Raw genomic sequence first — 23,259 nt, 5'->3', positions numbered from 1 at the left:
GAAAGAAAGAAAGAAAGAAAGAAAGAAAGAAAGAAAGAAAGAAAGAAAGAAAGAAAGAAAGAGAAAGAAAAAGAAGAGAAAGAAAAGTTAAGGGATTTCTGATTTTTTTAAAAAACAAAATTTAGATTTCCTGCTTCTGCTGGAAAACACTTGCGCGTACACACACACACACACACACACACACACACACACACACACACACACGCCTGGGCTTGATGGTCACTGTTGTCAGGGCAACAATGGGTAGACTAGAACTGCAGCCCTGCCAGCCATGAACCCAGCTCCTACCCACCCTGTTCAGAGTGCCTTGGGAGCCTAGAGCAAGTGAGCACCCAAATCCATGGTGCAGGGTGCAGGAAGCCCTGCCACGCTCTCCCGGGCCTCTCTGAGGGTCTCAGTGACCCAGTTCACCATGTACCTGGCTCTACGGACCCTGGTGGAGGGAGGCCAGGCCCTCCTGGGTGGGGTTCTCCACTCCTCATGCTCCTTCCCAGAGGCCTCAAAGGTCTGTGCCAGGACTCAGACCCCCCACCAACAATGAGCACCTTGAACCCGGCTAGGGATCCCTCCAGGGACCCCAGTATATCTCTGGACTCAAACAAGACCCTGTTTCCCATCCTGGGCTCAGCAGCAATAACCTGAGTATAATGCAGGTCCTTCCTAAGATGTGTCCTGTGATGCAGAACACTTGGGAGCACCGCCCTTCCTTCCTAGCAGGGCTGTACTGCTGAGTCAATGACACTAGCAGAGAAAAGAACTCCTCCCTACAGGCACACAACTTCAGGATGTGTACACCACCTCTCCTGCTAACCCCAGAATGACCTCAGGCCAGAAGCAGTGTAAGACTTTTCTCCCGACTGGGCAAAACATCACAATCACTTCTTAAGAAATAAGAACGTTAAAAATAAACAATGAACACAGAAGGAAGTGCCTCATAGGGCAGTCCCTCTTTTCAGCATCCATAACCCCTTTCTTCCAAAAGTCAATGGCTTTTATTTTTATTTATTTATTTTATTTATGTTTGAGGCAGGGTCTTGCTATGCAATTCAGGCTGGCCTTGAGCTCACTTTGTAGCCCAGGCTGGTCTCAAACTCACCATGATCTTCCTGCCTCAGCTTCCCGAGTGCTGGGATTACAGGTGTGCACCACCACACCTAGCATTTTGCGGGGGTGGGGTGGGGGGGGGTACAGCGAATCGAACTCAGGACCTTGTGCTTGCCAGGAAGGCACTTGTGCCACTGAGCTATATTCCCAGGCAAAAGTCAATGGAAAGAGGAACTTATTTTTTAAAATCTCAAGAGGCCAGGAAAATCCCTGCTTCAGGACAGCATGAACCCTGCAGCCTGCAGAGATACAAGAGTTGATCTGTGGAATCACCAGATCATAATCTGACACCACTGTAGTCACAAGCAAGGTCTTTGGGAAACCCCACAAGAACCAGAAACAGAGGAACCAGAGAACCAGAAAAGAGCCAGAGGGAGTTCTTTGGATCCCAGGGAGACATAATTACTTTACGGAAGGTATCACTCTCCACCTGACCAGAAGGGGGCATCGGGTCCTAAAATAAGATGGGTTAAAAAGAGACTGTGAGCTACCTCTGCAGACACAAGGACGACCTCAGGGGAGAGCACAGGGAGCTCATTGAGCTCCAGCTTTTGGAACACAGACTCCAGTGAACACAGGCAGACTAAAACCGGTGCCTCTGTCCCTGGCTCCCACGCACCCTCGACTCAAGCACCATGGGAAGAACTCAAGCAAGATCAGGACATGGGCTTCTACCCCTTCTTCCCATGAACGAGCAGCTCAGCCTTTTTTAGTGACTGTCCCAGGGCCCTCATCTGTAAAATGGTGATGAGAACACTTTTGGCCAATTGCCAGAGCTGAACGCAACAGGAATAGGGCCGCACTCTGCAGCTCCTGGCCACCAGCATGCCATCGCATAGAGTAATAACAGTATTCAGCATGATCGTCACGAAGTGCTGATACCTGTAACTTTCTCTGCACTAGGAACATCCTAAATGCTTTATGTGCCTTATCTCATTTACTCTGCACAATGATCTAGGTCACCATTGTCCACTAGAACTTTCTATGATAGAATGTTCTAGAACTATCCAATATGGCAGCTGTGAACCCCATGTGGCTACAGAACATTTTAAATGTAGCTATATCTGAGATGCTAAATTTCTTATTTCTTTTATTTGTTTTTTTTAAAATTTATTTATTTTATTTGCAGCACCTGGGAATGAACTCAGGGTCTTCACACTGAGCTATATCCCCAGCCCTTCTTTGTTTTTCTTCTTTATTTTTGAGACACAGTCTTGGTAAGTTGCTCAGGCTGAGCTGGAACTTATGATCCTCCTGCCTTAGTCACTCCTGTGCTGGGATTATAGGCATGCACCACCACATCTGCCTCATTTACTTTAATTTGCAGAAGCACACATGGCATTGGGCTACCACACTGGAGAGCAGAGGTGCAAGAGGTGGGCGTGGATTTTCTCTACTTTATAGATGACAACATGCTCCTGTGCAGAGGTCCATAGTGGGGAACGGGTTTCTCTGATGCCTCCCCAGCAACATTCCCAGACACCCTTGCTAGGTTCCTCCAGAGGCATGACTACTATGAGCAAAGGAACCAGGTGGGCACCATCACATACCGGTTTGGATGGGAAGAGGGCAGCATGAACTGGAACTCCACTACGCAGGTGCCATCTGGGAGCTCCCGGTGCTGCAGGCTGTTCAGCTCGTAGGCGATGTAGCCCCTCCGCACATAAACCTGATAGAGTAGAAACAGCAAGTGGGTGTGCAGGGGACACTGGGATGTCCTACAGTCCCAAGAAAACTCAGGTTGAAGCCAGAAATGATCTCTACACAGTCCCTAAGAAGCCCTGCAAAACATTTTCACCGGGCTTGATAAACTTCCTGTGATGTACAAGATAGCAAACATTTTTGGCTTTGTGGGATGTATCATCTCAGTCGCAACTCTTAGCTTCTGTTGTAGTAGCATGAAAGGAGCCTGAAAGTTACGCAGATGAATGGATATGGTTTTACTTCAATAAAACTTTATTTACAAAAACAAGCAGTGTGTCCCAGGTGGCCCATAGCAGGCCCAAATGGTCTTCACTGAGACCCAGCCAGTACGTTTGACTTCAGGGTGGGTGATTCACAGGGTCTAAAAGATGCAGGGTAGAGAGTGGGGACACAGGGGACAATGACACAGAGCTCAGAGGATCAAGAGTGGAGGGAAAACCACTCTCAGCCACTCTGAGAATATATGACATCACCTCTACCTCCTACAAGAGCAGATTAACAACACAGAACTCCTGAAACTAACCAAATACTTCTTGGCCACCGAACTCAAGGAGAACGGAGCAGGAGCAAGCCCATCTGTCTCTCATGTGTGTTCTGTGACTGGACACACGGTCCCCTTAAGTTGTCACCTAAGCTCCTCTGGCTCTCAAAGCTCCACGTAGAAAGTCTTTCGGAGGCATTTAATGCACGTGAGTGGGAAAGCTTGGGACGAGGTGCCTCAGACTCAGCTCCATGGTTAGTGTTTAGCTGTGCTCTGCCTGCAGGAGGCTGAAATGACACAGGACACAGCAACAGGGGCCAGCACGGATTTTGCAACAAGACAGAAATAGTGTGAATCCTGCTTCTGCCCTTCCTTGCCTCCCTGAGCCTCACTTCCTTCCTCTGTAAGATGGGCACAGTAACACGCCCCACCTTGCCAGGAGAATGGTAAGGTCGTGTTTGCAAGGGGTCAGGGACGTGGTGAGCAGGCAGGGAATGCTTCACCCCACATGCTCAGCTCTGCCGCTGCTCCCTGGGCCTGGCTCCTTACCTCCAGGGATGCCATGCAGACAACCTTGTTCGCATGGTAGAAGAAAGTAGGCAGCACATCAAATATGGTGGTTTCTGAAAGTATTAATTTCTAGCGAAAATGGAAAAGAGAAGAAGTAAATGTGGGTAAGTTTTAACCAGCAGCTGGGGTGGGGGCAGGAGCAGAAGCTGAGGATGTTGCTAGCACTAATTGCAACCAGTGTCGCCCAGCACGCAGGGCTCCTCCTGAGACCGGACAGTGACACCTGGGGATGAGGGCATGAAAGGAAAGCTCTCAGGTTCAGCAGCTAAGGTTGCCTGCACCCTGGTAAATGACTAGAGTCATGAGGGGCGGGGCTGGGGCTGGGAAAACCAGACTTGGCCACAGTAGCCACCTACGGCTTCCAAAGCTCAACTTTTAACACCACACTTGCCAGACAAGCCCTGGGCCTGTCACCCCGTGCCTCCTGCAAGGCCGAGCTCCAACACCACCTTTCCCAGAGCCTCCCTACAGCCCCACACAGCCCTGGCCACAGCCCCGAACCCCCAGACTGGCAGCACCTTAAGGGCGAGAGGAGCTCCCAGTCCCCGAGACCCACATGGGCCCCAATAAGTGCTCTGGGAACACTGGAAGGAAGCAGAGGCCTCACCTTGAGGTTTTCTGGGCAGAACTGGTGGCCGTACAAGTCAATGGCAGACAGGAAGATGGACTCCACCTGGTTGTGCCTCAGCTCATAGGAGGGGAGGTGGGAGGCGATCAGGACCTACAGGGGAGGGACCAGAGGGCTGTGAGGGAAGCCGGTGCGCCAGGGGACCACACACTGGGGGGCAATCACTTTGAGACCCTACCTGCCTGGCTCTGAGGGCCACTTTGCAGTGGTCACTCTTGCTCAGCTGAGTGAGCTCATTGAGGATGGAGGTCAGCTCCTCCGACAGGGAGGGATCCCGGCCACAGAGCTCATCCTTTGGGGGACAAAACAGAATGCAAATGGCTTTTCTCTGCACAGACTGACAAGGCCCCAGCACTCACCTCAGCCAGGGTTGCAGCTGTCCCCCAGCAAGTCAGACTCTGCTCCCAGGACACACTCAGTAAGTCCCTTCCTACAGCATACCCACCCCACTCATTCATTCATTCATTCATTCACTCATTCATTGGTTCATTCTCCCACTCATCTACTCTAAAACATGCTCTCCAGTCCTGGTGACAAGAAAAGTATGACCCTACCCGTAACAGGATGAGTAGTGCTTATTCAAAACACTTGGGACCAGAACTGTTTGGGGTTCAGAGTCTTCTAGATTTTGGAATATTTGAATATACACCATGAGCTATCGCCAGGACAGACTCAGTCTAAAGTTGAAATTCACTTACCTTTTATATCCACCTGATGCCAACAGCCTAAAGATAATTTTATACAGACTATTTATTTAGTGCACCTTCATTTTGTCTGTGACCCATCGCAGGAAGTTGGATGTGGAATTTTCCACTCATGGTGTCATGTGGGTGTCAAAAAAATTCAGATTTTGGAGCATTTCACATCTGGATTTCTGAATTAGGGATATTCTACCATTTATAGCCACTGATTATCAGGTGCTTATTATGTGCTAGACAAGCAGCTAGGTCCTTTATATACATTTCCCCCAATCCTCAACCTTTTGGGGAGTTAATATCATGATGTCTATTTTACAGATGAGGAGACTGAGGCTCAGAGAGGCACAATGCCTTGTCCCAGCGTAGTCCAGCATGTGCAAGCACAGCCAGATTCAAACACAGATCTATACAATCTCTTCTCTTTGCTCTGTGCTTGCTGCCCAGCAAAGGGCTCACAGTTTCACAGCACAGGGGCCCGAGGCTGAATCCTGCCAGATGAAAGGAAGGGATGCTGTTTCGTTCTGCACATCCTGTCTGGCTGCTTCTGAATGAGGTCTCTGCTGGAGACCAGGGCCATACACATGGGTTCTCTGCTTCTGCTCTGTCTTTGCTGCAAGAGGGGCTTGGGAATGCCTCAGAGTAGAAGCTTCCCAAACACCTGCTGAGAGCAGGGCCAGGACTCAGGAACTGCCAAATGCAAAACCCTCCACCAAAGCAGCCAGGACTCTCCCCTAGGAAGCCTCACACATGGCAGGGCCATGAGCTACTTCTACGGTACTGCTGCATTTTCCTAGTTATAGTAAAGCCCAAGATGCCTTCACAATCAACACCTTTTAACATATTGATAGTTCGTACATAGACACCCAGGCATGTCAACGCTGAAGCAATTTCATAGGAAGTCTTTAAAGTCTTCTCTCTGTCTCTGTCTCTGTCTCTGTCTCTTTTGTCTTTTTGAGACAGGGTCTCACTATGCAGTTCAGGCTGAACTTCAGCCCACTTTCTAGCCCAGGCCGGCCTCGAACTCAAAATGATCCTCCTGCCTCAGCCTCCCAAGTGCTCGGATTACAGGCGTGCACCACCACACCTGCCCCATAAGTCTTCTCTTTCTTGTAGTCTGATTTTCTTTGTATGACCAAATAGCTGTGGCCTTACCGTCACTGCCCCTCACCCCCAGCTGGTGGCTCCAAGGACGGTAGTGCACAAGTGCTACCAACAACCAGGCTGGAAGGTTTCTAAGAGACCAAAGACTCAATAGCAGTGTGTGTGAATATTTTAAAGGCCTGGGCACCACGCTCGACATACCAAAGCCCCAGACACTGTTCTATCTTGTTAACTTGGATGATAACTCAAAAGAAGTTCATTTTGCAGTGATGATTCCATTTGACAGTTTTGCTGACAGCTTCCTAGGTACCAGACACCATCCAGTGTACAGAACTTACTCTTGTCTCATGAACGGAACCATACAGCCAGAAAAGTAAAAAATCTCACATAGAACCCCCAAGCCACACCTGGACACTTTTACCCACCTTCACCAAGAGGCCCCAGGCTGTCTTCAGTACAGCATCCTTAGAGGCCACACCCAGGAGAAAGTGCATTTGTGCCCGAGAAGTAATAAATGGCAGAATAGCCCCTGGACCCGCCCTGCCCAGTTTTTCTTTGAAAGTCAAGCTCATTGTAATAGATTATAGTGTACATAGATATAGTGTAAATAGATTATAGTGTACATAGATTATAGTGTAAATAGATTTTAGCAGTGGAATTCTCCCCGAAGAGAAACTGTCTTCTTGGATATAAGTTCTCAGTCCTGGTTGCATATTGCACTTGGGGAGCCCATTCCCCAAGTTAATTTTGAAAAAATTCAAAACTGCGTAAGTATTGAAGGTTGGTATGTTGAAAAATCCTTGTACTTATCACCCTGATTCACTAATTGGGAAACTTTTACTACACTGGTACATTTCATTTTGGTGTAATAAGTATACATGCATAATCAGGCATGTATTCTCTCTCTCTCTGTCTCTCTCTCTCATTTCCTTTTTTTGAAAGTCAGTTGCAGACACCATGATTCTCTACAGTATTTCAGCACATACCTCCTTGAGAAAAAAAGATTCTCCTACCTATATGTAGAACCAATAGGGGGTTGGGGATTGAGCTCAGCAGCACAGTGCCTGCCTGGCAAGTGCAAGGTCATGAGTTTGATTCCCAGTACCAGAAAAAAAAAAAAAAAAAAGAACCAATACAAGACCAAAGAAATTGAACATGAAACCAGCAATATTATCTAGTAAACACTCTATGCGTAAGTTTCCCATTGGGAAAGCTTTCAAAAAGAACACCTCGGCCTCACCTCCAAAGACTCTGATTTAAATGAACAAGGGAGTTTGGGATTCTGGCATCTATATTTTCTTAGTCATACCCCTCACCTCTGCCATGATTGTCACATGCAATCAGGATTAACATCTCCTACACAAAAAGATTATTAAATGATTTTTTATAAAAATACCAACATGTATATACATATCTTATTAGCATGTTAGCTATCCTATAAGCCATGGCCCAAATTCAGCCCACTGAATGTTTTTATACAGAGTCTACCAAAAAAAAGTATACACATTGCAGGAGTTCACTGTATTAATAAATGTCTGGAAGCTAATGGTCACCACTTTGAGCACCTCTGCAATTGTAGAGGCCAAGGTAACTTGCGTTAATCTCATGATGTCTCCATAAATTCAGTACTAAAATATTTATACAAGTTTTTCCTGATGTATACACTTTTTTGGTGGACTCTGTACACACGGTTTTACAGGGACATAGTCACTTCGTCTTATTTACATCGTGCCTGTGACTGCTCTTGGGTGACACGTACGGAACACGCAGAGCTCAGTGGCTGTAACAGAGGCTCTATGACCAAAATCCTGAAACATTTACCATCCGGAGACTTTTATGGGAAAAAACTTGTGAGCCCTCACACTATAAGCCCACAAGTCTCTCCTATTCTGCTGATCCTACATTTTTAAAATAGGTCATCAGGAACAATTTTTTTTTAGGGGAAAAAAATGTTTAACTATGAAAGACTGTTAGCTATTAAGGAAAAAATCTGCAACCACGAATGACTACTAATTGGAATCGCATCCGAAAAGAAATAAGAATGAAGAAACATCTCCCTTTTCAACAAAAGCAAAATAAAAGATGTACCACAAGACACACAACAGAGTGTCCCCTGAGTAACAGCTCATGACTCTGGAGCCAGGCTGTGGATTCAGATCTTGGCATTGAACCTACAAGCTGTGTGACCGTGGGCAAGTGGCTTCACCATTCTGTGCTCTGCCAAAGGAAGGTAAGGACAGTACCCGTCTATTACGGTTGTGTGAGAATTAAAGGAGTTAATACTTCTTTGTGAAGCACTCTCAGAGTGCCTGGCACAGAACAGGTGCTTTGAGAGTATTAGGCACGACCCCCAGGGCTCAGCAAATCCCACCCACCGCCTGTTGTCCCAGTGCTTTGCTGGAGCATAGCCACGCCCACTCACTCACAGGCACATCAGCACACAGAGCACAGGACACGGACCTAGAGGCCAGGACCCACAAATTCTACAATATTTACTTTCTGGCTCTTTCCAGAACACGTTTGGACCCCCCCAACCCAGCCCAACTTGGGGTGCAGAGCCCCTTTCCTGCTTACGATCAGCATGATCACGAGCTGGTTCTTCTTGGCCACCTGCGCATGCGAGAAGATGCAGTCCAGCACGTGCGACATGTTGGGCTTGAACTGCTCCCTGAGGTTTATCACGCACTTGTCAAAGTGCGCTGCAGGGGAGACAAAAGACCACAGAGCTGATGCCTGGGCTTCTCCACACCGCCCCTGCCTCGGGTTCTCACTAGCGCCACCATCGTTGGGGCAGGCTCGGCGCAGGTGCAGTTTCTTACCTTGTTGGAAATGGTGTTCGACTTGCAAGTATTTTCGCAGAAGATCCAGCACCACGGCTTTCAAATAGCCTCGGGTCCCGCTGCGGTACCTGGGAGAAGCGAAGGTAGCTAGGTTAATGCGCATGCTGTGGATACTGAAGCATCCAAGCAGCTTAAGTATTTTTTTAAAAATTTTAATTACTACTATATTTTTTAGCACTACTGGGGATTGAACCCAGGGTCTTTGTATTGAGCTGCATCTTCAGTTCATTTTTATTTTTTTACTTTGAGGCAGGCTTTTATTACATCACTAAGTTGCCCAAGTTGGGCTTGAACTTGCAATCCTCTTGCCTCGGCCTCCCAGAGTGCTGAGAATACAAGTATGAGCCACCATTCCTGAACGTTTTTAATCTTTTATGGTTTTAAAAGGGGGAAGCACTGATTCCACGGACCACAAAAGAAAACAGGAGGAGGAAACAGAGTATCTGGAGGCTGGGCCCTCTAGCCCTTAAGCCTGTGAGGACATGGAGCCAGGACCTTGTCACCATCTCTGCAAGCCGCAGACAACCATGACTTTTTGTCCGTCAAGCTGGAGGCCTTCACAATGAGCTAATTCCCAGCTCTTTTATTTTTTTGAGTGAGAGAGACTGTTGTTCAGGCTGGGCTCAAACTTGCAGTCCTGCTGCATCAGTCTCCAATAGTGCTGGGAGAACAGGTGTGGCTTGTTGTGTTCCCCCCTCCCCCAACAAGGTCTCACTGTAATATCCCAGGGTAGCCTTGAACACACAATCTTCCTGCCTCAGCCTCCAGAGTAGCTGGGATTACAAAGATGCTCCACCATACCTGGCTTGTGAAGTGTTCTTCATTCTCATTTATCAACTAATAGACTGAGACTCACAAAAGTCAAATCCTGGGCCCCACTTTTCATAATGGTAGTTCTAGGACCATACTATACTTTTGATCAGTATGAGCTGGCCCCATGAGAACTAAGGGAAGTTCTCAGAGTCCAGAATGCTGACCTTTATACAATGGGGCCTAAGGGAAGTTCTCAGTATGTGAATTCAGTGTGACAACCATACTTAGAGCCCCACGACTCACCTCTGGACCAACTGCACAATGCTCTGGGTATTCATGAAGAAGACCTCACGGTCAGCCTTGCGCTGCAGAGTGGCCGCGTGGCAGTCCAGAATGGTGGCTATCTGGAGAGGAGAACAAGACAGCTCTGACTGCTGACAGCCACATAACCCAGAGGCCACATGGTAGTTATTAGAAAGACCCACCACCACGGGCTCCCAGGATAGTCCCATCCGGGGTTCAAGGACCAAAAATTCTAACTCTGAAGCTATCTGACCACACTGAAAAAGCCCTGTTTAGTCCCTCAGTGTACTGCCGGAAGAAATCAAGGGCTCAAAGTGACAACCACAGTGAGGAACACGACAAGGAATATCACTATTCTTGTTCAACACAGCACTCAAAACATTAGCAAGACCACTTTGCCAAGAAAAAGAAATAAAAGGGATAAGTTTAGGAAAGGAAGGAGCTGCATTATAATTATTTGCAGATGATATGATCCTCTACATAGAAGACCCAAAAAAAGTCCACCCAAAGAATCTGAGAATTAATAACAAAATCCAGAAATATAGCAGGATACAAAATCAACACACAAAAATCAATAGTATTGTTGCACACTAATGATGTACTCCCTCAGAAAGAAATTAGAAAAAAGACCCCTCACAATAGCACCAAGAAAAAGTAAGTGCATTGGAATTAACCTAACTAAGGCAGTGAAAGACCTCTGCAAGGAAAACTACAGCACTCTGAAAAAGGAAATCAAAGAGACATTGGAAAAAAAAAATCCCCTCTTCCTGGATAGGCAGAGCCAATATAGTCCAAATGGTCATACTTCCAAAACTGACACACAGATTTAATGCAATCTTAATCAAAATACCAACAGCATTCTTCAGAGAACAAGAGAAAACAATCCTAAAATTCATATGAAGCCATAAGAGACCCAGGTTAGCAAAAGCAATTCTGGATAACATGAGCAAAGCGGGAGATATCACAGTCCCAGACTTGAAGTTACATTACAAAGCTACTGTGATAAAAACAGCATGGTACTGGCACAAACACACATGTGAATCAGAGGAACAGAACAGAGGATGCAAAAATAACCTCAAGCACATTTAACTGCTTGCTCTTTGATAAAGGAGCCAAACATTGACACTGGAGGAAAGAGAGCCTCTTCAATAAGCGGTGTTGGGGAAACTGGCTATCCACATGCAGAAGGTTGAATCTAGACCCACATCTCTCACCATGTACTAAACTAAAACACAAATGAACCAAAGAATTAAATGTTAAACAAAAACACTTAACCTACTGGCAGGTAAAATAGGGAAAACTCTTAAAGTCATAGGTATAGGCAAGGACTTTCTGAATTGAATCCCAGTTGCACAGGAAATAGTACCAAGGATCCACAAATGGGATCATATCAAATTAAAAAGCTTTCACACAGCAAAAGAAATCCAGTAGAGTGAAAAATCAACCTATAGAATGGGGAAAAATTTTTGCTATTTCTAAGAGAGACAACTAATACCTAGAATATATCAAGAACTCAAAACATTAGACCTTCCCAAAATAAAAGACCCACTCAAAAAATGGACAAGTGATATGAATAGATACTTCAGAAATGACCAATAAACACATGAAGAAATGCTCAACATCACTGGCCATTAGAGTGATGCAAATTTAAAACAACACTGAGATTCCATTTTACTCTAGAAAGAATGGCTGTCATCAAGGAATCAGATAACAAATGCTGGCAGGGCTGCAGGGTGGTAGTGGGGAACACTTATACACTGTCGGTGGAAATGTAAATTAGTACAACCACTATGGAAATCAGGGTGGAGATTCTGGAAAAATTCCATTTGACTCAGCTATTCCTTTTCTAGGTATCTTCCCAAAAGTTAAAAAGACATCATCCTACAGTGATACATGCATACTTAGGTTTACAGCAGCACAATTCATATAGCTACATCTTGGACAGCCTATATTTTCATCAACAGATGAATGGACAAAGAAAATGTGGTATTTATGCACAATGGAGTACTTCTCTGCCATAAAGAAAGATAAGCTTGAGTCATTTGTAGGAAAATGGATGGCCTTGAGACCATAACATAACAGACACACACACTTAAATATTTCATGGTTTCTCTTATATAAGAAATTCCAATGATAAATATAGAGCAAAATACAAGGTAGATAGTATGAAGTAGGGAAATAGATCTTATTCAAATGGGAAGGGGATAAAGCAAGGGAGGGAGGGGAAGGAAGGGGAGGGAAAGGGGATGAAAAAAGGAATTCAGGTGTGCTATATATGTGTACCAACTCTGCATAAGGAACATAAACATTATGTACCACAAACAAATACTAATAAAAAACCAGTAAAAATCACACAGAGGTAGCCATGTTTTATTATATCTCTCTGCAAGTGAAACAGGATGCAGAAAGAGAAGGAAATTTCCAACATTAGCCAAAAAATGTGCTAGGGAGGGAGCAATTAGATTTGCTATCAATGGTAAACTGCTTCTGGCAAGAAAGGCGTTTTGTCTGTTTGCTTGGTTTTTTTTGCAGTACTGGGGATTGAACCCAGAGCCTTCACACTGAGCTACCCCTCTGCAACCCTTTTCTTATTTATCTTGAACATGATCTTGCTAACTCCTGCCTCAGCCTCCCACAGGGCTAGGTTTGCAGGCATGTGCCACTATGCCTGGCTTGGTTTCCATGTTTAAATATTGGCAGGCATACACAGGGCTCCAGGACTATTTACAAAACCCAAAAGAGACCATCAACAGTGTGACCCAGTGACAGAAACTTGCAATTCCCCTAATGATTTCAGCCAGTCTAGTGTTTGGTAAGTGCTTGCTCTGTGTGCACCAGTGGCTGACTCCGATTCTGAATCTGAGCTTAGTGGAGCAGGACCTAGGGACTGTGGTGCTGCCTCCAAACAGTTGCTGCTTGGCAGAAAATGCCGGGACACTGCAGAGAAGGCATGGGAAAAGAGCCAACGCAGGCCCCCACGGTCTGGACTGTGAGGGGGCCTCTAAAGCTCAACTTGACTCGGGGCTGGATCCGGACACAGCGCACAGCAGGACTGGCTGGGTACGTACCTGCTGGCTGGGGAACTGGCAGAGGACCGAGGTGATGTTGCTAGCATACTGGGCCATCACCCTGCGGACCGCCTTCTCCACGGGGACGGGGATGCGTCCTGCCACGCTGGTCATGATCTCCTGCAGCTCCAGCAGCGGCAGCGACGGGTGTCGGAGGGTCATCATGAGCTTCTGCACCCACTCTTTCAGCTGCAGTGGGGACCAAGCATTGGCCTGTGGGTATGGGTGCTGCCACCACTTCAGACAACCAACTCACCCTGCCCAGGCTCTGGGCACTCGAGTGGCCCAGGTTCTAGATCTGAAGCTGTTGGAATGACTTTGGATGGCCCTGGGCCACAAGAGGAGTACACAGTGTCCCGTAGGGAGGGTCCTGCTCGTACTTGGTGCATCCAAAAAGCCAACATGCTAAGGGGGTAAACACAAGGTCATGCAGTGAGCTAACATCTGTGCATCACTTGCTCAGTGCCAGCCAGTGCTGAAGACCTTGTTTACATGTTTTCATCTGATCCTCAGGAAGAACCCTGCCAACTAGGTGTAATGATTAGTTTCCTTTCACAGTTGAAACTTAAACACAGAGAGGTTAATAAAGTTCCTCAAAGTCACACGGCTACTAAGAAGCAGACCCAAGCCACTGAGCTCCTGAGCCTCTAACAGCCATGCTATATGGCTTCCAGGATGTAGCTGCTGCGAAGATCTTTGGAAGGAGATGATAATAGTGTCATCCCCAAAGCAAAGAGAGGTTTAAAAGTGAATCGATGCATATGACAGCCAGTACAAAGACTAAATAAATGTTGTATCCATAGCAACCACCTTTAGGCAGCATCATATAGGGACTTAAAACACAGACTTTGAAGCCAGATGGCCAGGGTTTGGATCCTATCTTTGCCTCTTCATGCTCTAAACATGGCAAGTTTCTTAGCCTCTCTGTGCCTCTATGGCCTCAACCTTAGATGGAAGTCACACTTCCTACCTCACAGGCTGCTGGAAATCAAACGCCCAAGTAAGTTTCCAGTACTGAGAACAGCGGCTGGCACACAGGATGTCCCAGGCAAGGGACCCTCACTACCATCACCCTCGCCAGCATCACTGTGTCTTGCTGCAGTGGGATGGAACAGGACGCAGCACTCAGGGTGACCCTCAGTCATGGTACACTTAGCACAGGGTCTTTCCAAGGAGGTCCGCCAAGTGCAGAGCTCCTTGTTTCTCTGCAGAGGGGGCAGACGGTGGGACCTGGGATGGCAAATGGCAAGGGCAGCTGTTTGTGGACAAAGCACCTTGCTCGTGGCATCTCTAGGAGGCTGTCCCACACTGACTCCCTCCCTCACTTCCTACTTGAACAGGCTGTCTCAGGGCTGGACTGAACATAGTCCCTGTAGCCTACAACAGTTAATCATCAATGAGAATATTCATGCTCAAGTTTGCAGTCAAAGAGAGGGATTCCCTGAGGACAGGTCCCTCACAGACACAGCAGGACTCACCAGTTTCTCATCTGTTGCCTCAATAAAGCCCTCTGATGTTATGCAGTAAAACCTGCTGGCTGCACAAGACCCATCCACATCTGCTCCTTGCAGGTGACTCACCTTTCTGCTAAAAAAAGGCTCCGGCAGGCAGTAGCCATTCATGACATTGGTCAGGTTGTCCAGGACACTGTGGAAGACCTGGTGCAGCTTCTCTCCAAGGATGGGGAGGGTCTGCTGGGCAGGGAGCGCCCCCATGAAGGGTTCAGCCTGATGAGACATAACAAGCACAGGTCACGGAAACCGTGCAACTCGGCAGGAGATGAGACAAACCAGGGGACTAGGCAGATCAGCCAGTTTGCACAACTAAGGAAGAACAAAGCCTGAGAAATAACAGGAAAAAAAATATCACACTGGAAGTTAAAATTGCAAAATTCATCTCCTGATCCAGGTTTTCCAGCTCATTACTGGATGAACGGATAAATAAAATGTAGTATATACATTTCTCTCAGCAAATGCAATATATTCAGTGGAATACTATTCAGTCCTAAAAAGATAGGAAATTTGACACACAGTACAATCCAGATGAAGCCGGAGGGATTATGCTAAGTGAAATAACCCAGTCACAAATGGACAAATACTGTTTGTTTTCCCCTTCTAGGAAGTTCCTAGAAGAGGCAAATTCATAGGGACAATAGTAGCATGGCAGTTGGTAGGGGCTGGAGGTGGAGGGTGTGGGGAGTTGATGTCAAAGGGCATGTGAGTTTCAGTTTTACAAGAAGAGAGTTCTAGAGATGGATGGTTGTCCAACAGTATGGACTACTTAACACGCTGAATGGCACGTTTAAAAATGGCTAACATGGTTAGTTTTATGTTACATATACTTAAACACAATTATTAAAAGAAAATCCAAGGAAATCTCAGTAAAACAGGGACTTTAGTTAGTGACAACGTATCTACATTTGGGCCAGGCAATGGTGGCACATGCCTATAATTCCAGTACACTGGGAGACTGAGGCAGGAATATTACAAATTCAAGCCCAGGCAATTTAGTGAGATCTTGTCTCAAAATAAAAAGTAAGAAAGGGGCTGCAGATATAGCTCAGTGTGAAGGCCCTGGGCTCAATCCACAGTATTGCAAAACAAAATGAAATGAAAAAATAAATGAATCCATACAATCACAATAATAGTTAAATTAATAGTAGTTAAGTAATAATAATTAGTTAATTTTAGAGATAAATTAATGACTAATTATTAATAGGGCGTTTCAGTGCAGGGTATATGGGAACCCTAGATACTATCTATGTAATTCTTCTGTAAACCTAAAACTAAAATAAAAACTATTAAAAACAAAAAAGGTAGTCAAGAGCATCTCTCATGGGTGGCACTAGAGAAAGTCTGTGGGCGTGAGGTATCCTTGGGGATGTCCAGGCACAGGTCCTGCTGGGCACAGGGAGCAGGCTCCAGGTATGAGAGGTTCAATTAAGCTAGAGGGAGCAGGATAAAAGAGGAAGCCAGACACATGGCTGTAATTCCAGCACTTGTGGAGGCTGAGGCAGGAGAATCCTAAGTTGGAGCCCAGCCTAGGCAACTTATCAAGACCCTTTCTCAAAATAAAAAACAAGAAAAGGCTAAAGATGTTTCACACCACCACATTGGCTGCTGGGATTAACGTGTCTGAGGAGGACAGCAGAGGCAGGAGCCTGAGAACCTCTAGCCTGCTCGTCTCTGCACGGGGGTAGGCCGGGAAGTCACCTGCAGCAGCCAGCGCTGCTGAGACAGGGTGCCACATACCGGGTGCACTTTAGAAGGGTCATCGAGCTCCAGCCTGGCCACCACGCAGCCAGCTTCCAGCATGGCTCCTGGACGCTTGATGTAGTTCACCACACCACTCTCCTGCACGTTCAGGGTCATGATCATCTTCATCACCTGTTTTGCAAAAAGAACTAGGACAGAGCCCCCAGGACTGACCTGTATGTGGGGCACCCAGAGTAACCCAAAACTAGTGACTCTGGAGCAGGGGCTGTGGCAGGGGAGTAGAGTGACTCTCTGGGCAATGCTCAAGCAGGGAACACAGAGAAAACCTTCACTGCAAGCCTGCTGTGTACCAGACACAGTTCACAAATGATCTCCATCTGCAAACCCCACCTGGAAGGCAGAGCTGATTGTGCCTATTTCACAGATAGGGAAACTGGTAGTTTTTTTCAGAACTGGGGATGGAACCTAGGGCCCCATGCATGCTAGGCCTGGGCTTTGCCACTGAGCTATGTTCCATCCCCCTTTAATTCCAAAGGAAGACCTCTCTTTAGAAATATAATTAAATCATACTGCATAGAGTGACTAGTGCACAGTCCCAGGCAGCACAATGATGTGTGGTCCTCGTGGACCTTGTAGACGATGGTAGTACCATTACAGTAGAAAGAAACTGGGCAATTCCTATAACCTACTGACGGTGTAGCTGCCCTAATATCAGGGTGCAAAGCATTACTCACATGTGAGTAGTGATGCTGACGTGAACAAACCTATTGCACTGCAGCCATATAAAAGTAGAGCTCAATTATGTACAGTACATCATACTTGATAATAATAAATGACCAAATGACTGCATGGCTGGCTTAGGTACTACTATACTATACGTTTTACCACTATTTTACAGGCTACTCCTCCCACTTATGAGAGTTGCTGTAAGACATTCTGCTGTGTGACACCAGCAGCAGCATCCTGGTTTGCATGTTCAGAGACCGTATGGAGGGATAGACCTATACACTTAGGGTATGGCATTTGCACATTGAAGAAATAATTGCCCAAGGGCAGCAGGTCACTGCTGTTCGTGGTTGCCACTGCCATATTTCCGCTGCTCTCATCACCTACCTTGGCAGGCAGCACAGGATTGAGGCCAGGTGTGAGTCTGGGCTCTGTGTGATGCTGAGCAAGTTCTCAAGCTTTCCTAGCCCGACTCATTCGTGCAGGAAATGGGAATCACGTCTGTGCTCATTTCATATGACTGCTGGGCAGATGCTTGGACCAGCACTTGCCGTACGTTGAGTGCTTTGCAAGGGTTGGCGTAAAACTTATGTTTTCACACACTGAGAATTAAATCTGGGGCATGCTGAGCTACATCCCCAGCTCTTTTTTTTTTTTTTTTTTAAATTTTGAGCCAGGGTCTTGCTAAGTTACCCAGTGGCCTTGAACTTGTGATCCACTTGCCTCTGCCTCCAGAGCAGCAGGGATTATAGGCTGGACCACTGAGTCTGGTGGCTTAACAGGTTTTCATCAGCATCATCATGATTGCTAATCAGTTCTTCGCTATTCCTACACTGTTTGAGGCTTTCCCTTTGACAATTGCAGAGAATTTGGGCTGCATCCCCCCGACTGCCTCTCTGAGGAATCTGCAGACAGTGGCTGGGTTGAGAGGTGAGGCCTCTTTGCTGGGAGATTGATAATGGCAGGGGAGCAGGGGTTGAAGGCTGTGGACCCACACCACAGGGACACCACGCAGTCACCTCTATCTCAGCGTAGCTGTTCCCTGCTTCCACATGGCCCCTGTCCTCCACCGTGTACTGGATCAGCTTCCCAGCTGACAAGGACCTCAGGACGGTAGGATCATTCTCCTTCTCAAACACGCACGTCTTGTTGCCAATGGTGATTCGGTAACTGCGGGGAGGAGCAGGGCAGGAAGACTGATGAAAGCCCTCAAGCCATGCTGAGTCAGGCTTCCCAGCGCATCTCCCTTTCCAAAGCCAGCATGGGTGTCACCCTCGGCACGGTGTTAGGGACTCTACACTCCCAAATGGTGGCATTGGACAGTTATCACAGACATGCTGAAAATGAGTACAATGAGCAAAATATGAAGCTCTTTTCTGGTTCCTTTTTGATGCAATCCCAACTGACCCTGGCACAGAAAAATCAATCAATCAATATTATTATTGTAGCTATTCTTGGTACTGGGGAATTGAACCCAGTCATGCTCTACCACTGCTCTACATCCTCAGTCGTTTTTGTGCTTTTTGCATTTTGAGATAGGGTCTTACTAAGTTGTCCTGATACGACTTGAACTCATAATCATCCTGCCTCAGCCTCCTACAGTGCTGAGATTACATGTGTGGGCCACCATGCCTAGCTCTCTAATCATCTTGAATATTACCGGAAGCTAGAACATGAGTTAGAAAAGAGATAATAAATGCTGCCCAGGTATAACTCGAATCTATCTTCTTCTAAACACTGAGGCTGCAGAGGTCTCCCCTACCCGGTACCTTTCAGAGGCGTGGCCTCTGGCATCTGTGCACACACACGGGCACATGTCCCTCCTACACGTATTCACTTTCACACATGCCACCCTTCCTTCTCCTTGGCCAAGGGCTGTGTTTTCTGCTCTACCCAGGTCACCTACAGGTCAGTGTGGCTGGACACCCTGAAGCTGGAAGGTGTGTAGAGCTGGTGCATGATGCCTTTGTGCCTAGAACTTCCAGACCATCTGCCTCCACCCAGCAGCCTTTCCTGCTACCTTCCATTAATGCATCACCTTCAGAGAGGCTCAGAGCTCCAGGAGCTTCAGCCAGGGTACTCCCCAGACCCTGGCTCCTTGACTGCCTGGAGTAGCTCAATAACCGACTGCTGGATGTTGTGTGTAATCCACACCCGCCCTGCACGGTTGCAGATACGGCAACCCAGACATGGGGGGCAGCAGACACCTCACTATACATCTTGCAGCCATGGAGCTGAAAGTCATGTCCCATTTGGGTCTAAACCCTCCCAGGTCACTAGAAAGGTGACCCGGGGCCCTTCCTCCATGCCTGCCAGGGGCATGGAATCTCAGCCGGGAGAGAAAACATTCCAAGTGACCCCAGAATTTACCAGAGGGTCTTATCTAAGACTCTCAGGCCGGTACCCAGCTAGCTTTCCATCCTTGAACCCCCACCCGCCCCAGGAGAGCGGTGCCCAGTGCCCACACACCTGTCCACCTCTTCCTTCATGTACGTGGTGTAGCTGCTGCCATTGTACGACAGCAGCAGCCCCCCATCATTCAGCTGGTGGGCGTCGATCTCAATGTAGCTATCATTCATGATGAGGACAAACATGGTCAGAGACTGCCGGGCCACCTGTGGGGACAGGTCCGTGTTGTAAGCTGGATTCAGGACGCGCTCTTCTTGCTATGACAGCAAGCAAGGGCTGACTGTCCACTGTGCAAGTGGAGGACTGGATGCCTCCGTCTCTGTAGCCCCGGTCCTCATGCCCCTTCAAGGCAGTGGGCACAGTGAACTGAAAACGGCCTGGCGTCTGAGCCCCACCTGCCCCACAGGTGGACACATGACTGCCGGCTGCAGACACAGGCCTTGTCCAGCCATGTTTCATCGTGTGTCCTCTGGAGCCAGGGCTTCTTCATCATTCCTGCCACCAAGTATCAGCCCCAAGCAGGGCCACCGCAGGTAGGGGCTACGTGAGGGCACCCTGAAGACTCTACAATAGTTTGGTGGACTGTTCATGTGTCCGTGGTGTCCTGTGTTGAAACCTAACCTTGAATATGATGGTAGTAGGAGGTGGGGACTTTGCAGTGATAGCTCATGGGCTAGGGCCCCCACGAGTGGAATGAGTTTCCTGAGAAAGGCACCCCGAAGAGTTTCCTCACCCCATTCCGCCATGTGCGGCACAGAGAGACAGACAGCATAGCTAGGAACCAGGAAGCGGGATGTTACGTTTTGGATTGGCAACGTCCCCACAAAGCCTCATGGGCTCAGAGGTGCGGCTTCGGGAAGATGGCTGTGTGATGAGGGTGCACAGCTGACTTGCGGGTAGGAGGTCGGGCCTGGTTAGGTATGGCTCTCTGGGGGTGTGACGTGAAAGGCCGTATCTCCCTCCATGGTTCTACCCTTCTCTCTCCCTCTGCTTCCGGCTGCTGGGATGTGAGCAAGCTTTCCCCCACCAGACCCTGCAGTATGCCTTCCTGCCTTGAGCCGGCCAACTGTGGACTAACAATGCGAATCAAAACCAACCTCTCCTCCTTTAAGTTGTAGGTGTTGTATCCCAGCAATGAGGAAAGTGACTAAGACACGGTTCGCACCAGACACTGCAATGATGGCTGCCTTAATCTTGGATTTTTCAGCCTCCGGAGCTGTGAATGGGTCCGTTTGGTCGTTTAAAAGCCACCAGACTACGTTACCTTATTACGGCAGCCCGAATGGAGCAAGAGACCCGAGCATGGACTGTGGCACTGCTCCCAGACCCAGCTCTGCCCGGGGCCACACAAGAGACCTGGGGCGCTTGAGAAAGGCCCGTGGGCCAGGCCCCAGCCGCACTCTGTGCTTGATCCAGCTGGAACACCAGCTCCACCTCAGTCCGTCACGTAAGTTCTCTCTCAGAAAACAGACACCCTAAACGGCCCTCAGCCAAAACACCTATTTTGTGACAAAAGACAGCAAAAAGTATGGGAATATGTATTGCAACATTATTTGTAATAACAGTAAAAATTGCAATTAAAATAGGTATCCAACAACTCCAGACCTGCACTGTGCTATCTGGTTAAGTCCTATCTACGTGTGGCCATTTACATTTAAAAGAAAGGCAATGTAAAGTCCAGTACCTTAGTCATACTTGCCACATTTCAAGGGCTCAGTAGGCACATGTGGGCAAGTGTAGATAAGATTTCCGTCACTCCTAAAAATCCTATTAAGCAGCTCTACAGACACCAAACTGACGTTACAGAACTCTTGTTGTCAGGCATGGTGGTACACACCTATAATCCCAGCTACTCAGGAGGCTGAAGCAGGAAGCTCACAAGTTCAAAAACCAGTCTGGAAAGCTTAATGACTTAGTGATACTCTGTCTCAAAATAATTTTTTATAAATGGGCTGGGAATGTAGCTCAGGGATAGAACACTTGCCTAGCATACACAAGGCCTTAGGTTCCACTCAGTATTACAAAACACAAAACAAAACAAACTTGTTCACCACATGGGAGAACTTTATGCCATGAAGTAGCAAAGCAATTGTAGAAGAAGATGCCCCACCCCAGCCAGTATACTTCAGCTTGTTTTTTGACCAGGTAATAGTTTCAGTTACAATTCTTCTTACTTTTTCTTAGGAAAGGCTGGTCACTGTGACGCATAGCTGGTCACTATGATGCATATTGAAAGAACCAATCCCCAACGGACAAGCCATTCTGCCTCCGTACTTCCTGTTTGCTTATCCCATCTAAGCCCTAGACCACCAGCGATCAGGGCCCAATATTCTGGGAATGATTCCGATCAGTGCCCGTCGTGAAAATAAACCTCCAAATCCTGGGTGTCTTCCAGTGTTTCTGCTTGCCGTAGGGCAGTAACAGTTTCCAGCCTTATAAAAGCAGTGCATACGGAGAAAGAAGTAGCTGAAAGAAATCTGCGAACATGTTCACAGACATAGCTTCCAAGCTAGTGAAGAGTAAATTTGGTATTGTGATTCCATGCGTCTGTTTGCAATTTTTAACAGTTTTCTACAACGAGATTGTGCCACACTGTTATGGCTTAGGTCTAAAATGTCCCCCAAGTGTCTCCTGTTTGGAGGTGGGGCATAGTTGGAGAGGCTGGGTCATTGGGGTTGTGACCTGGAAGGGTGTACTCTTGTCCCTGGCTCCTTCCTTCTCTCTCTGCTCGCTGGCTGTTATGGGGTGAAGCAGCTTTTCTCCAGCCGGCTCTCCCACCATGCTGCTTCTGCTTTGAGGCAAGCTCGCCATGGACTGAACCCACTGGCAATGCTCTCCTCCTCAGACTGGAGGGTGCCAGGCATTTCTCAGTGACAAGAAAGCCGACATATTTAAAATGAAGTCTGTGGGGCCCTGATGTACATAGATAGCCAAGAAGCACTGGGGTCAAAAAGGGAGAAGAGTGAGAAAGAATCCCATGACAGCACATTCGTTTGGCTGAACTAAAAGTTGAAAACTCCATGTGTATTCAGCAATATTAAAAATAAAGCAAAAGGAAATAAAGTCTGCAAAGCACACTTAAAACTCTGTCCTCTTTTCCCAGCCAAGAACATGAGCCTGCAAAATGATAAAGACAGCTCTTGACTTTCAGGGGACAATTAGCTCCTGTAGCTGCCCTGGAGCCCCAAACACCAATGCCACAGCTCCTCCACCTCTGGTGGACTCCAGGCCCCACACCGAGCCGTCACATCTCGGGTATCTCTGCCCTACACTGACCTCAAGTGGCCCAGGAAGGGTAACAGGACACTTCCAACAGGGGACAGCAACCAGAGGAAGCTCCACAGATACTGGTGATGACAGAGGAAAGAGACCAGAAATCCATTCATGGGTTCTTGGCATAGCCATGCAGCCCCTGTGAATGAACCTGCACCACTGTTCCAGCTCAGCAAAGGTTCTGTTTACACTCGGTTCTGGGTGGAAAAGTGCTGCCCAGAACTCACAAGTTGTGGAACTTCGGAATGTGAGCAGGTTTGGAAATCAGATCTGTGCAGATGGAACCAGTTCACATGAAGTCCTATTGGACTGGGGGGTGTGGTGCTAAATTCAATGTGCTAGGTGTTCTTATTAAACGAGAAGAGACAGGGGCAGATACAGGAGGA

At 47.4% G+C, this 23,259-nt stretch overlaps 1 protein-coding gene across 5 annotated transcripts in view; it reads right to left on the bottom strand.

Annotated features, from left to right (window-relative positions):
- Acacb (acetyl-CoA carboxylase beta) overlaps positions 1-23,259 on the bottom strand; it is a 145,132-nt gene that overhangs the window by 37,877 nt on the left and 83,996 nt on the right. For all 5 annotated transcript variants that reach the window (XM_013520459.1, XM_013520458.1, XM_005396484.2 and 2 more), the window contains 12 exons: positions 19,661-19,806; positions 18,211-18,361; positions 16,502-16,636; positions 14,831-14,977; positions 13,251-13,439; positions 10,183-10,283; positions 9,106-9,194; positions 8,861-8,985; positions 4,666-4,779; positions 4,467-4,580; positions 3,839-3,928; positions 2,655-2,773 (listed from right to left, as the gene is read on the bottom strand). In XM_013520459.1, the coding sequence (XP_013375913.1) occupies positions 2,655-2,773; positions 3,839-3,928; positions 4,467-4,580; positions 4,666-4,779; positions 8,861-8,985; positions 9,106-9,194; positions 10,183-10,283; positions 13,251-13,439; positions 14,831-14,977; positions 16,502-16,636; positions 18,211-18,361; positions 19,661-19,806 (1,520 nt within the window). The remainder of the gene's footprint in view (positions 1-2,654; positions 2,774-3,838; positions 3,929-4,466; positions 4,581-4,665; positions 4,780-8,860; positions 8,986-9,105; positions 9,195-10,182; positions 10,284-13,250; positions 13,440-14,830; positions 14,978-16,501; positions 16,637-18,210; positions 18,362-19,660; positions 19,807-23,259) is intronic.

Source organism: Chinchilla lanigera, unplaced genomic scaffold, assembly GCF_000276665.1.
Source record: "Chinchilla lanigera isolate Chin_1 unplaced genomic scaffold, ChiLan1.0 scaffold00054, whole genome shotgun sequence".
Lineage (NCBI taxonomy): Eukaryota > Metazoa > Chordata > Mammalia > Rodentia > Chinchillidae > Chinchilla > Chinchilla lanigera.
Note: the sequence above shows the minus strand (reverse complement) of the source record. Positions and strands in the feature narration are given on the sequence as shown.